We start from the raw sequence: 16,090 nt of genomic DNA, 5'->3' as shown, positions 1-16,090 counted from the left end.
CAAAAAGTTAATTTTATAAAAAAGATTATTATTAAATTATTTTTCTTAAAACATTTACATAGGACTTGATATAACAATAACAAAAATTTAGTTGTAACAAATTAGATATGCACACGGCTGTTTTTACCTTATACTACATTGCTCAGGCACGACCGACCCAACCACCCGATGACAAGCTACCACCACTACTGCCCACACTGCCCCTACTGCAGCTGACACTGCTCTCTGGTCTGCAATTCTATTATAGCTTACATTTCGCAGGTAGCACGTGAGCAATCCATCGAAATTACATCTGTTTGAGTGCGCTAGCAATAAATTCCTGTTTGGGCCTTGTTTATTCAACTGAAAGAACATCATTCCTTATGTCTATTGGCCCATTTTGCACAAATAAACATGATCATTCGATATAACAGATAAGCCAATCCTGTTTTTTTTTTTTTTTTTTTTTTTTTTTTTTGTTCAAGATTCCAGTACTAGAAATTTTAGGACATGGAGAAATTTGCCAAATGTGGCACTTCAGTCTTTTGATCAGTTTCCTAGCCAGATTCAAAGACTATGAAACAGGATGAGGTATGTAAACATAGTCGTTATTTATCACAATGATAGAGCAATTAGCATTAGTAGATGTAGCAGTCCGAATGTGTACCGAAAATTCCTTGGAAGTAGCTTCAGACTGTTGGATTGACAATCTGCTCCTCTACGACTTATCACAGCATTAAAAAACACTTCCTCCAGTACAAACGTCCTTCAAGGTGCAGATCTGCTTCTGACAGCATGATAAACAACTAAAGATAAACGTAAACTGTTGAGTGTATCTAGAAAATCTGTTCTTGTTGAGTGAACCAGATAAGTTCCCTCAGGAGATTCTTCTAACGTAAACTGGCAATCTTTTACTTTCTTTCAATACCTGCACACTAACCAGACCTTATGGTTACAAATGGATTTCACTTCCTATAAAATTTTAACAAAACACCGTCAGAAAAGTAATGTTGCCTGCCAAACTGATATTTTGTGTTCCACTCTTGTGGAAACGTGTACTAAAAGACTAACAGTGCAACAAAAAAAAGTATTCAGCGAAGAATTGTAATTTTATTGCATTTAAACAGAACTGTCAATGCTTGATTTCAACTATGAATGAGGAAAACGGTAAGTGTCAACTCCACTCCACACAGTGCGTAATAAGAGAGACTCTGCGTTCTATCCCGCGCCACGTGACTTTGATGTTGGTTTCAATGTAACGAAGTCACTAGTAGTCATGTTAATCATGGTTTATGTGTGTATATGGCACGAGAGGTACTGTGGCTGCGCTTCTTTCAGCGATATACTTTGGCTTTCTCGAAGGCAATGATAGATGTTTCTGCTGTCAAGGTATCGTTGTGACTGCAGACGAATTAAAGCAGAAGCTCTTTATACATTCTGCTGGTTCATTCATTGTAAATCTGGAACCATTGCTACCTTTTCTTTCTTTGAAAGTGACTTTCTGACAACTTCATACACGTTATTTACATATCACTATGTAGTACAAATAGCACTTAAGAAGCTCCCCCAACGCTAAACAAGTGTGCTGGTTGTATGAAGTGTGTTCTAATTTGTCCAAAAAATTGCAAGTATGCTGTACTTTCTTTCTTTGAAAGTGAGAACCTGTCAAATACATACTAGTCATTTATGTAGCGACAGTACTGCAGAAAGTACTTAAGGATGAGGTCCCCTGCTAAATAAAGGCCCTGGTTGTGTGAAGAATGTTCTAATATGCACGAAAAATTACAATTCATTGCCAGGGAAGTAAACTTCTTATGCCAGGGAAATAAACTTCTTCCTTTGCTCTTGAAAGTAACTGAAATAGCTAGAAAACACCAGCAGAATTGGCTGAGCGGTTCTAGGCGCTACAGTCTGGAACCGCGCGGCCGTTACGGTCGCAGGTTCGAATCCTGCCTCGGGAATGGATGTGTTTGATGTCCTTAAGTTAGTTAGGTTTAAGTAGTTCTAAGTTCTAGGGGACTGATGACCTCAGAATTTAAGTCCCATAGTTCTCAGAGCCACTTGAACCATTTGAACCAGCAGAATTATGCCTGCATCATTGCTAGAATACATTTTGACTACATATGTACTTAATTTGAAGACGTTCTTGTTCGAAAAAGCAGTCTCATAAATTAAAGAGCTTGTAAATTTTCTTTTATATGTTATAGACAGCTGACAGTGAAACTAAGTAGCCTTTAATTTTTTTCCCACATGTGGCAGTCCTGTTTATGTTTGTTTTGTTTTGACGATGAGTGGTAGTTTGTTTCTACCAGACAATCAATATTTTTTGAATATTCACTCCCATTTCCTTGTTTAATGCTCAATTTTAAAATGATTGACAATGAAAAAAGTCACAAAAGCTGTCAGAAACATGAAGATGGATTTTAAAATTTTTCGGGATGGCAGGATGCGGACTAATAATACCTCCTCATCCCTCCAAGTGAGGTGGCGCAGTGGTTAGCACACTGGACTCGCATTCGGGAGGATGACGGTTCAATCCCGTCTCCAGCCATCCTGATTTAGGTTTTCCATGATTTCCCTAAAATCGTTTCAGGCAAATGCCGGGATGGTTCCTTTGAAAGGGCACGGCCGATTTCCTTCCCCATCCTTCCCTAACCCGAGTTGCACTCCGTCTCTAATGACCTCGTTGTCGATGGGACGTTAAACACCACTAACCTAACCTAACCTCCTCATCCACTTTTATTGAAGTTACTCACTACACCGCAGTGGTGACAAGTTTTGTATGACTGTGTTCTATCTCATACTTCTACTGAAACCTTTAAATGCTGATAACTCATTATTTGACATCCATAATCAATAAAGTGTATCTTTTAGAGAGATCCTCAGAGTGCTAGTATTTTGAAACAGCATTTATTTACAGGACATAAGTTATAAGTTGGTTGTAATATAAAACACACAAAATACGAGCTTGACGAAATCCAATATGGGCTCATGCAGTTGCTTCAGCCAAAATACATCTTTGGAAGTAGCACAGCAACAGTTCCTCTCGTGACGTAGATACAAATAAAGGGACGTATAATCTGTAACACTATGTTTGTAACGCAATTAAAAGGTAAAAAATTAAAAAAAACTGTAATATCAAAATTAGAATCAGAAAACAAATAGTGTAATTGTACATATCTGATAGTAAATATCAGTGTTAACTTCATCTGCAAACGATCTACTGTGGAGCCCATTAAACAGCTTCCTGGAGTTTTGTCATGCAAATACTTGTCATATTTGTTGATACAGAGTTAAGTTTCCTGTGGTTTCATGAAACAGTTCAGACTAATCTTGAGTTAACTGCTTCACTATGTTGGTGTAAATTTCTTTCCTTTTACAATTTAAGATGAGTTAGTACTTGGTTTTTGGCCCTTAAGTTTGAGAATGCCACTCGCAGAAATTATTCACACTGCCACTGAGGCTGCTCTGGAGGACGATGAAGGCTCCACGAATGCTTCTGAGTAGTTGGTCTACAGATCTCTACCATGCAATAGCCCTCAGCAGTTCATGTTACGGGAGTAAACCACGATTTCCGTATTAAACACCCTTTATTATGTCTTTTTCGTGAACTCAACATCCCATTCAACTAACGATGCCTCTTGTTTTTGACGGGAAATAGAATTAAGAAACCTAAAGAGTAATGCGACAGCAATATTCCCTGCCAATATAGTTTCTTACTCTTGAAACTGCATCACAAACGTATGTACGTGGGATGTTTTATGTTAGGGAGCAGTTGTTATTCAGTTTTATATGAAACTGCTTGTTATTTACTTTATATGTTTAATTTTTTTCTTGAAGACTTATTTGATATTTGATTACCCTGAGATTTTGTTTGTGTTCTATTCCCTCTTAATTAGCTGTTTCATTTTGTGAAACCCCTTGTATATAACGGACGATTATAGGTGGAATGCTTAACAGAACTAATAGTTATTCTTTTTCGATCTAATAATAACTTTTATTAGTTGGTCCAGTATATCCTAAACGTAAATTATAACAGAGATGTTAACCACTTACTGCTGAAAAGTGATGTCTTTGGCGAAGCGGAGTGTTTCTGCTACCTGCGACCTAAAATCGATTTAGCTTGGGAGAAAGCTGAAACAATGAAATGTGTGTCAACGAGGAGGTTAGTGACAGCTGTGTGTTTTGATGGGTGTGTTAGTGTGTGGTTTATGTCCGTCGTCCGTCTCCAGTTTAGGACTGGAGGAAGGTAAGTTATATTAATAGAAAACATCCGGCTAGGATTTGCATTACATTTAAATAAGTAACATTTATATTTAGATGAACGGCGTAAATATAGCTCCCCCTTTCGTAACTTGCCTTTAAACCGTGCTCGACTTTCCGTGTTGGTATACAGTCTTCAGTAGTAATTGTGTACACGTTTTACAATGCCATGAAAATTTCGTGAAATGGATGAGGTCTGTTGACGGTTCACGTACGCAGGCTGTTTACGTCGCTGTTCTTAGCGTTCGCCAACCACACAGTTGTTTATTTAGTGTTTTTCAACGTGGTATAACTCTTTAAAAAAATGTTTGTTTACATGACCTCACAAATGTTTTTCAGATGAGGGAGCGTCTAGGTTCAGCTGATAGTGGGAGTAAGAAGCTGAGTCTTGCATATTTACATCAATGCAAAAGCAAGAGACAAATGGACAGGGCAAGAAATGGAGCCCGATATTTTCGAAATCCACCGCAGCCTCATATGTGTGTGCAAGATTTTATTCATGTATGTTATATTCTGTTTGTAGTGTCTGCATCCGGATATGTTTTTGATTATGTGTAAGTATTCTAATTAACTTTTTGTTTTTCATTAGGGTTCTGATCGACCATGTTATATTAATGTTATGTCTTGGGTGAAAATTGTGATGCCACATAACACAGAAGATTCTATACCTTTATATGGAGGTATGCGAATTCTTCCTGGGTCTTCCAGCCAGAGAGCACAAAAGAAGCAACCTCTCATATTTGCAGTGATGGCAAATCCTGAGATTCTTAAAATAAGTGGAAAGTCTGCAAAGAATTTATCGGTATGTAATACTTTTCAGTGATCTTACTCATTGTGTGTGTGTGTGTGTGTGTGTGTGTGTGTGTGTGTGTGTGTGTGTGTGTTTGTTTGTTTGTTTGTTTTATTTCCCTTGCCAACAAGGCTAGCTGTCTTTGGTGTTTGTTTGTTTGTGGTGGAAGTGAGATTTGTTGTTGTTGTGATTGTCCTCTTCTGATAAACTGCTGTGTGCTGAGAGAACATTTCATAGGCTGATGTCCCAAAAATTTATATTTGTAGTGTAAAAGTATTTGTATGGTTGAAAAGAACAGAAAGACAGGACGGAAGAGGAGTGTGGGTTATATCAAATATTTCCATCTGAATATGTCAACAAGGAATCTGACGCATATTTTTGTCTCACGTGGTCTTTAAAGTGCTATGCAGGTGTAGGATGAACAAGTTTGCTCAGTCAAGAGAATTGTTCAGTTCTAGTAGTTGCCTGTGACCAGTGAAGTAACATTAATGTCCACTGTGATGTCACCTTTTGGTCAGTATTTTCACAATTTTGTTGTTAGTTGATGGAACCAGTTAATTTGAAATTAACGTATCTGGTTGTGGTGAGAAACTGATCTGTAACTTATCCCATTTGAAAAAAAATCTACACTGGTATCCCATTATATTCCCCATTTTTGTGATGACATTTGTCCCATGTTTTCTACGTCTCTAGTCTAAGCCGACTAATAGTATTAAGTATTCTTTGTTATTTGGTAGCTCTCTCTTTGGGTTTAATGTTGCCACAACAGAGGAGGGGAAAAGACCAAAAGCATTTTAATCTCGCAGAATGTTTTTAAAAAATCAAAGGAGGTAGTAGGACACTGTTGCTGAATTTTGTGCCCAAACTTTATCAGCTATGGCCAATATAGTCAAGCTGCAAAAACCAAATTTGAAGTGGAGTTATTCAGTTTCCATAAATTATAACTACTGGAATCTCCACCAATGCTGTAAGTCCGGAATGAAATTTTCACTCTGTGGTGGAGTGTGCTGTGGTATGAAATTACCTGGCAGATTAAAACTGTGTGCCGGACCGAGACTCGAACTCAGGAGCCCCAAATTGGAGTCTTGGTACTGCACACAGTTTTAATCTGCCAGGAAGTTTCAATGCTATAAGTGTTTATTTAGGAGTTGACTGGTACTCACATTACACATTTCCCAAGTATATTCATCCATCCATTCATTCATACATAGTGTTCTGTGAATCCTATGATGGATAGCCTTCTAGAATGTTTACACATGACAGAAGCTGCAATTGCTGAGTACCCCTGCACAGTATGTTAACAAGAAATTGTTACCATTGCTAATATACTCACACTGATTGGTATGTGAATTACTCCTAAATTACACTACATATCTGTAATAAGAGAAAACAACTACCTTGAAATAAAGTCAGTGCTTTTTCTCTGGTATTACTCAGCTGCTGTTTTATCTAATGCTTCAAGTAAAGCATGCAGTTCACATACAGACAGTATCAAGACCTTTTCAAAGCAAACATCAGAGTTGGAGGGTTGTTATATCCTCGAGTGCAAATATTCTGAAAAATTGTATGAGGAGTGTCTGATAAGGTATTCTCATGCTTCATTTTAGGAATATTTTTATTATTAATTTGCTGTGTTCAGTCACAGTATTTTATTTTCTTGTTTTAGCTCAAAATGTTTTGTAACCACAACTCCATTGTCAAGGACTGCAAAGCCATTTATGGGTGTTACTTCTTCTTCAGTTTCATTTGAGTATAAAATGCTCTTTGTATTGTTGTAAACTTCAGTCACACTAGGTGTTCAAATGACCTAACATGTTTATGGATTTCTACATGTTACCGTGTTTGACATGGAAGTGCTGCACTGATGCAGGACAACAATGCTTTGTGTCCAAATGAAACAGATGTAACACTTGGAAAAATGAAATTGTAGCCCTAGAAAATGGTGTTGTAGCTCCAAAAGTGTTGAACTAAAACAAGGGAATAAAATATTGTGACTGAATGCGGTGTATCAGTAACAAAAATGTCCATGACCAATTACTTCCAGTAATGGGCTGGCCCGAACAAAATATCTGTTATTCTTATCCTTCGTTTTTCAGTATCTCATAAACTCCATCCACAGACCCATCAGTGCCGACCACCCACCATGCAGTCCTTGCTGAGGGGTCATTGGGTGCGGTGTTGAGGGTCATGGGGTTAGCATGCTGCTCTCCTGGCCATTGTTCGTCTTTGTGACCTGGAGTCACTGCTGCTCACTCAAGTAGCTTTTCAGTTAGCCTAACAAGGCTGGAGTACACCTCTTTCCAGTCCTCCCCCAAGAAAAAAATGTCTGGTAGTTACAAGACATCTAACCCGGACTCTTCACATTGCCATCATTTGCACTGACCACTCAGTTATAAGGGTGGACTTTTGAATACGTGGGTGATATGGATGTCTACCAGCAACCTGTTGTATACTTAATCACTGGAGTATAAAACTCCATTATTAACCATAGATAGGTATACATAGTCTGTATGAATATTAGTTTTACTTCTAGTGTTATGGTTGTGAATTACTGATATCATCCTGTATCACTTTTGTCATTAACCACAAATACCATTAGGGGGTGTATGTATTGGTATGTATGCGTAAAAGATCCCTATGTTCCTGAAAAGGCCCGTAAAGGATGTTGAATTACCAACTTTACATGATACTTTCATCAAACACTTGTCTGCAATAAATACTTTTTGACCCTAGCTACATTACCCCAGAAGGTTATGCCATAGGACAGTATTGAGTGAAAGTGTGCAAAGCTTCTAGCAAATTTGTCTGCAGGTCAATGCAGTGAGATATGTTTCTAGGTGCAAAGAAGCTAGAACTTAGCTTTTTGGTTAGTTTGACCACATGCTGTTACCACCTCAGTTATCATCAATCTGGATGCCTAGTAACTTCGCACAAGCAGTCTCATCCAATATATGGCCATTGATCTCTACTTCTGGTACCTGTAAGGGTAAGCCATTTTTGGAATTGCAAAATATGAGTTTTTATTAGACTAAGGGCAAGCCAGTAGTGGATAAATCAACTGCTTTTAAAAAGGGAACATGCCTCGGATCACAGAACGGATTTAAAGGAAACCGACCAAGCAATGGAAAAGGATTACGGGATGGTTTACGACTGGGCACCTTAAACGTAAGGACTCTAACTGGGAAGTTAGAAGAAATTGTAGAAATGATGGAAAGGAGGAAATTGGACATCTTGGGACTTGCTGAGACTAGGTGGAGAGGAGTTGGTGAAAAACCACTAAGTAAAGGATGTAAACTGTACTGGATAGGGAATGAGAGGGGAAGAAATGGAGTGGCAATAGTGGTCAGAGAGGGTCTGCAGGAGGAGGTGGAAGGTATCAATGATCGAATGATAAAAGCCAGAGTACGAGTGAAAGGAAAAAGCATTGAAATCATCCAAGCATATGCCCCACAGGTGGGGTGTACAAAAAAGGAGAAGGAGGAATTTGAAGATGACATGCAAAAGCAGCTAAATGGAGGTAATCAGATTATAATAGGGGACCTCAATGCACATGTTGGCACAGACAGGAAAGGATTCGAGGAGATAATGGGACCAGAGGGCTGGGAAAACCGAAACAGAGAAGGAAAATTGTTGCTGGAATTCTGCAAGAAGAATGGCTTGGCGATCGCAAGTTCCTGGTACAAGAAGGGAAGTAGCCACAAAATAACTTGGTACAGTGGAGACTGGTCCCAAACTTCAGTAGTAGACTATGTACTAGTGGATAGGCAGATGATGAGCAGTCTCACAGATGTTAAGGTCATTCCATCTGAGGCCTTAGACAGTGACCATCGGCTGTTGGTAGCCACCCTGAGAGAGAAAAGAGATAGGAGGGCAACAGATATACAGGAGAAAAGGTTGAAGACATGGATGCTGAAAGAGGATGAACGGAGGACCCAGTATCAGACACTGATCAGGAAGAAGCTGCCAAAGGAAGATCAGAGAACAGTGGAAGAAGAATGGGGAGATTTTAAGAGGGCTCTAGTTGAGGCAGCTGAGACTGTGTGCTGAAGAACTAGCACAAAGAGGAGAAGTAAGGAAACCCCATGGTGGAACAACATATGTAAAGAGGCAGTACTTCGAAAGAACAAAGCCTTCAGAGAATGGTTCCAGACCCGAACAGAGGAAGCTAGGGTAAAATATAAGGAAAGCAAGAAAGCGGCACAGACCATAGTAAGGGCGGAGAAGAAGAAGTGGATGGAAAAATGGAAAAGAATGTTAGAAGAGGACAGTGAAGGGAACAAAAAAGTACTTTACACCATGGTAAGAAATAAGAGGAGCGACAGAAGCGAGTGCCTGAGGATCATGGCTAATAATGGAAGAGTTGTGGAGGAAATGCATGAGCTCAAAAAGATTTGGAAGGAGTACTTTGAAGATCTGTTGAATGCCGCCAAGCGGGTAACTAACAGCGATGAAGAGCCTAAGGCAGCAGACGATTATAATAGTGGGGAAATTGATGATCTAACTTGGAATGAAGTGGAAGAAGCCATAAAGAGGATGAAAGGGGGCAAGGCACCAGGTTGGGACGAAGTAACAGTGGATATGATACGAGCAGCAGGAGAAGTAGGAACCCAGTGGCTATACAGAGTGCTGAGGGTGCTGTGGAAGAAGAACAGAATTCCTGAGGATTGGAAGAAAGGAATTATAGTCCCGATCTTCAAGAAAGGGGATAAAAGGAGATGTGAGAACTACAGAGGAATCACCCTGCTATGCCACTGTGGAAAAATCTATGAAAAGATCCTGGAGAAGAGAATAAGAAGCAGTATTGAAAGTAGACTGCAAGAGGAGCAGTACGGTTTCAGACCGGGAAGATCAACAACGGACCTCATATCTGCGGTAAGGCAACTGCAAGGAAAGGCGCTATGAGTACGGGAAGGACTTAATCATGGCCTTTTTAGATATTGAGAAGGCGTATGACAGTATCTGTAGGGACAAGCTCTGGGATGTGCTGAACGCAAAAGGGATAGATGAAGAGATAACACGAAAAGTCAGAAAAATGTATGAGGGAAGTGAGAGTTGTGTGAAAGTGGGGAGGGAACATACTGCATGGTTCAAGCTGGAAAATGGGCTGAGACAGGGAAGTGCAGTTTCGCCTTTATTGTTTATTATTGTTATGGATGAAATCCTACAGCAAGTATCAGATGCAATTGGAGATCATAAAATGAAAGCAGTGCTTTTTGCCGATGACCTGATGTTATGGGGAAATTGCGAGAAGGAGGTGCAAGAGCAGTTAGATGTATGGGAGGCAACGGCAGCACAATATGGAATGCATTTCTCTGCAAAGAAAAGTGAAATAATTGTGACAACAAGGAAGAAGAATAGGCCAAATGTGGATATAACTTGTGGAGGGGAAAAACTACAAGTGGTAGAGAACTTCAAGTACCTGGGAAGCATGATTGAAAGTAAGGGGGGAAACGCAATGGAAATAAATGAAAGGTGCAGAAAAGCAGGGCAGGTCTACAAATGCATTAGGGGGCTTATTTGGAGCAAGGAGGTGCCACAGAAATCCAAGGGAATTATATACCGAACCTACTTTGTCCCCATATTGGCATACGGAAGTGAGACAAGGGTAATGCACAAAAGTGACAAAAGTAGAATACAGGCTAATGAAATGAAGTTCCAGAGGAGCAGGTTGAGTGTAACAAGATGAGACAGATTGCGAAATGTGTATGTGAGGGAAAGACTAAAGGAGGAACCAGTACAGGACAGGATAGAAAAATCAAGACTGCATCCAAAGAGGATGTTTAATCTGCAACTAGAGGGGAAGAGGCCCAGAGGAAGACCAAGAGATAGATGGGTGAAGGGAGTGAAGGAATGTGTGACGAGAAGAGGAGAGAACTGGACGAAGGTGGAAGAGGGGGAATGGTGGAAAGACAGAACACGATGGAGAGGCTTGTGTTCCCGACAGACCCAGCCAGTGGCTGGAAACTGTCCAAGATGATGATGATGATGATGATTATTAGACTAAGGGTTATACTATTAGCTGTGAACCAGTTGTAACCCTGTTATATTATTCACCTGCATGCATGTGGTCCTTTATTGATATATACCCTACTTGTTTCATCAGCAAACGTCAGGACTAATGACCTCAGCAGTTGAGTCCCATAGTGCTCAGAGCCATTTTGAGCAAACGTCACATTTCGTAAAGAATCCTCCTAGGTCTCAGATAAATCATTTATATAGGTCAAGAGAAGGAGCAGGTCAAGCATAGAACCTTGCAGGATACCACATCTAATTTGTCCCCCCCCCCCCCCCCCCGCCCCCCTTTGAATTTAGTCTTACTCCTGTGACAGGAGAGTGCCTTTAATGTCATAAGTGTAGTAGAACTTCATGGCTATGCAGTCAAAGACCTTTGGAAGATTACAGAAAATGGCAACAGGGTAATTTTCCTCTTTTAGCTGCTCCAGAAAATTTGAGTTCATGAGATTAAATGTAGCTTTCTTGAAAAGGGAAGCCTGTACAGAAGCCAACTGCTCTGAAAAATGTTATTGTCAGAAAGATGGTTCAATATTCTGTAGTAAGGCATCCCTGTCATTTTTGACAATGCGGGAAGAAGGAAGATGGGTATATAATTAGATGTCAGTTGCATATCTCTACTTTTATAAACAAGTGTTACTACTGTGTGCTTCAATTGTTCAAAAATATACATCGGCTTATTTACTGTTTACAAAATTAATTCAAGGGGGCGCTACCAAATTTGGACAACATCTTTAGTCCAGAATGAGATTTTCACTCTGCAGCGGAGTGTGCGCTGATATGAAACTTCCTGGCAGATTAAAACTGTGTGCTGTACCGAGACTCGAACTCGGGACCTTTGCCTTTTGCGGGCAGTTTTAATCTGCCAGGAAGTTTCATATCAGCCCACACTCCGCTGCAGAGTGAAAATCTCATTCTGGAAACATCCCCCAGGCTGTGGCTAAGCCATGTCTCCGCAATATCCTTTCTTTCAGTAGTGCTAGTTCTGCAAGGTTCACAGGAGAGCTTCTGTAAAGTTTGGAAGGTAGGAGACGAGATACTGGCAAGAGTAAAGCTGTGAGGACGGGGTGTGAGTCGTGCTTGGGTAGAGCACTTGCCCGCGAAAGGCAAAGGTCCCGAGTTCGAGTCTCGGTATAGCACACAGTTTTAATCTGCCAGGAAGTTTTAACATCTTTAGTATTTTTGTGAAATAATAGCCGGGAGAATTACTGCTTTTGGTGATTTTTAACACTTTCATGGGCTGTTTAAAATATGATTTGGTAGAGTTAATGTCTGATGGTGGATCATGCTGTGGCTGTCTAAGTGGATCTTCCTATTGTGGACTATTTTTGTCCTTTACTTTCAACTACTGTTACAAAGAATTCCTTGAATTTGCTGACCTATGATTTGAATCTGTTTTGGGGCTACTGTCATCAGAAAGTTGGATATAATTTGCTTTACTGAGCTTATTTGTCTCATGCCAGTAATGGTCCAAATTAGTCTTGCCCTTTTTTTGTGTATTACCTTCTTTAACAGTATAATGGTGTGTGCGTTTTAATTGGACGGTGAAGAATTTTGCCATAGTGCTTGCAATTCACGTCAAAATCTTGATTAGCCTAGAGCTGGTGCTCTGCATTGAATAAAGCTGTCTCTTCTTAGAGCAAGATACTTTGATCTTGGAAGTTTGCTGCTCCTCTTCTGTAATTGTCTGTGACCCACTGTACAGGAAAACTGAATTCGTGGTACTGTAAGAATATTTTTAGGAAAGAAATTTAATTTCTTATGTACTTTGCCATTTTGTACCCTGTAAATCCCCTCTGAAGAGTATAGCTCAAGTCTGCATTTTTCAAATCTGTGAAAATTTACTTTTCAGTTGATGTGGTGCACTATAGCTACCATTTGACCGTGACTGTCAGATAAACCATGTATTATATGTTTCATAACAGACAACTGTATTGAAAAACAAATGATCAAATCTTGGTGGATTATGTTTATCAATTCTCATTTGGAATGTGATTGTGGGTATTAAACCAAATATGCTGCCATTGATCAGTACTGTCTCAGATGAAATAATGATTCAAATCTCTGCATACAGTTGGTTCCCAGTTACTTCTATTGAGTCTTGCTGGTACTGTCTCCAGTTGCTTAATGAAGTTAAAACCATTTTATGATGAGTCCCTGTCTTGCAACAGAAGAAAATTTTTTTGGAGAAAACTGTAAAATTATGAAATGTAATTGCTGGCCATTACCCCTAGAAACGCCAATCACGGGCAAAAATTGCCCGTACATTTTTATTTTTTAAAAATGTCATGGCAAATATCCTGTGTTTTTGGGTCTTTTTCTATTTGTCTGTTACCTTATAATACACTGTGCTGTACGTTTCTATGGTTAAATTTTTATAATTGCATTTACAAAATAGGAATTTTATGCCAAAGGGCACATTTTGCCCGCGGTTGGTACCCCATGAGACCATAATTCTTATTATCTTCCTTACAGCCACCAAGCATGGGCAAAATTTGCCCGTACGTTTTTCTTTCTTTTATTCAGTTGGCAAACTCAAACATGAGTTTTACAGTGGTTTGTTGAGCGTCTAATTGTTGAGTTTCATTTTCATTGTTGATTTTAGACTTGCCATTATTGCTATTAGCAATTTGTCACAGTAGAGCGACGCCTTTATTGTAAAGTGGATTTTGTAAGATGAGTTACAGAGGCTTGAACGACGCAGAAGTTCTTGCAGAACTGTTACTCAACGACGAATTATCAGATTTAAGTGATTTTGAGTCACATCATACAGAAGCGGAGGACAATGAAGAAGAAACAAACCATGGAAGTAACACTCCAAATAAATATCTTACAAGTTCTGGCAAAGTGTATCTTTCAGAAGCTCCGAGGCATAGTAAAAGGGATTTTGGTAACATAGTCCGTGAGCATCAAGGAATAACCAGTGCTGGGAAAGTTACAAGCATATGTGAATCGTTTAAAAAAATTTTCACTCCTGAATTAGTACGGAAAATACTTGACCATACAAATGAAGTAGCTGAAAGAGAAAATGTATCTCCCGTTAGCGATTCTGAAATATATACATTGATGGGAATTTTAATCCTAATGGGAGTTTACCAGGACACCAATATTTCTTTATTTGATTTATGGTCAAATTTATTGGGAAGAGCGATTTGTAGAGGAGCTATGGGTAAGACCAGAGCATATCAGCTATTGAAAATTCTTCGCTTTGATGATAAAGACAGCAGATCAGAAAGATGTGTACGTGATAAATTTGCACCGCTGTGTGAAGTATTTGAAGTATTGAATGGAATATTCCCACGTACTTCAGAAGTGGACCTGACAATACAATTGATGAAATGTTGTGTCTGTCCTTTGAAAGTTTTCCTCAAAGACAAACCTGGTAAATATGGAATATTATTCAAAATGCTTTGTAGTGCAACGGAACGATACATAATAAAAATGGAAGTGTATGCTGGAAAAGACAGTAGACCTGCCAGTGAACGAGGTCTTCTTGAGGTTGTGAAGAGACTGGTGGAGCCAATAAAGAATACAGGCTACAATGTCACAACTGACCACTTCCACACTTCTGTGGAGCTGGCGGACATTCTCTATCAAGACCACAAACTTTCATTGGTTGGGACACTCAAATCAAACAGAAAACATACCGCAGGAACTTAAGACGAAAGCAGGCAGAGAGCTGTATTCCTCCAAATTCGCATTCACAGACCCATCTTCCAAGAAGCCGCCAGTAACAATTGTTTCTTACATCACAAAGGAAAAACCAAAGAAAAATCTGTTGATGTTGTCTACACAACATCGTAATGCAGGCGTAGAAGTTGATATACCAAAAAAGAAAACACACATAAACCTGTACTATAATTCCACTAAGGAAGGAGTGGATGCCGTAGATCAAATGGTTAGGACATACTCTACAAAAAGGGGTACAAGAAGATGGCCACTGACAATGTTCTACAGCCTACTTGATATAGCTGCAGTTAACTCATACACACTGTTCAAGATGAATGTGCCTAAATGGAATGAAGGGAAACCAAACGCCAGAGAACTGTATGTCCATGAATTAAGCCACGAACTTTTGAAACCATAACATAGAAAAGTGAGCCATGGATCTGAAAGGACTCCAGTTGCCTATTATTTGCGTGATGGGAGAGATCTTAGGAAAGAAACTAGAGGTAAACAAAATTACTGCAAATGAAAAACCTACTAGGAAAGCAAGGTGCTACTTATGCTTGAAGAACGCAAGTAACCGGAAAGCTAGAGACAACATCACAAGAACCAAGTTAACATGTGGAAACTGTGGGCGCCCTCTGTGTTAGACTCATTCAGAATCAACCATTTTGTGAGCAGGAGGTAAATGTCATCTGTAAGTGAAAATATTCTGTCCAAGTGAAAAGTGTTTTCTGAGAGTTTTCAATGTACAATAACATGTATTTAGAGCAAGTGTTTTCATTTCTGTTTTTGAAACTTTTTCTAATTGACAAAGCTGTATATAGATCAAAGAGTGCATAGAAACTTTAGACAGCCTTTGTATTCAATTACAAACCGTCTTATCTTCTTTACGCAAACTTTCATTGACCAAGATTTGACCATTATTTGTTGTTATATTCACCCTATGAGTGTTAAAAAAATTAGGCTTTCAATTATGTTGTCACTATTTCCTGTTAAACTAATATCTCAATGGAAACAGAATTACATAAAGTAAATACATATTACAGCAAATTACAAGATTTACAACTTGGCAAAATTTGCCCTTGGTTGGTGCTCCGTGTAGCCTAAAATACCTTGGTGTTTTTAGGGTTACTTACCTTCAGGTGAAATATCAGTATTTTTGATATAGAAGTACATACACTATCCTAGTTTTTGGAGCTGAGAATTCCATCTGTGGAGAGGAGAGAGGGATGGATCTGGAAAGGTTAAAAGGGAAGGGCAGACCACTCAGACCCCAAGGTTAGAGTGATAAAGTGACACACCTGTAGCGAGAATTGGGAGAAAAAAGTTGGAAAAGGGGGTGTCACAATAATTTTTTGCTTGCCATCATTATTGTCT

The 16,090-nt window shown here is 39.3% G+C and overlaps 1 protein-coding gene across 3 annotated transcripts in view; it reads left to right on the top strand.

The window, feature by feature from the left end:
• Positions 1–4,086: 4,086 nt before the first annotated feature.
• LOC124551846 overlaps positions 4,087–16,090 on the top strand; it is a 42,461-nt gene continuing 30,457 nt past the window's right edge. The window contains exons 1-3 of one of the 3 annotated variants that reach the window (XM_047126473.1): positions 4,087–4,228; positions 4,582–4,743; positions 4,832–5,044. In XM_047126473.1, coding sequence (XP_046982429.1) covers positions 4,582–4,743; positions 4,832–5,044 — 375 coding nt within the window. In that variant the 5' untranslated portion in view covers positions 4,087–4,228. Of the gene's footprint in view, positions 4,229–4,333; positions 4,454–4,581; positions 4,744–4,831; positions 5,045–16,090 lie in introns of those variants that run through there. The other 2 variants (XM_047126472.1, XM_047126474.1) reach the window with 2 other exon arrangements.

The sequence above is a fragment of the Schistocerca americana genome, chromosome 1 (genome assembly GCF_021461395.2).
Source record: "Schistocerca americana isolate TAMUIC-IGC-003095 chromosome 1, iqSchAmer2.1, whole genome shotgun sequence".
Classification (NCBI taxonomy): domain Eukaryota; kingdom Metazoa; phylum Arthropoda; class Insecta; order Orthoptera; family Acrididae; genus Schistocerca; species Schistocerca americana.
The sequence above is the reverse complement of the archived record's forward strand: the minus strand, read 5'-3'. Positions and strand labels throughout refer to the sequence as shown.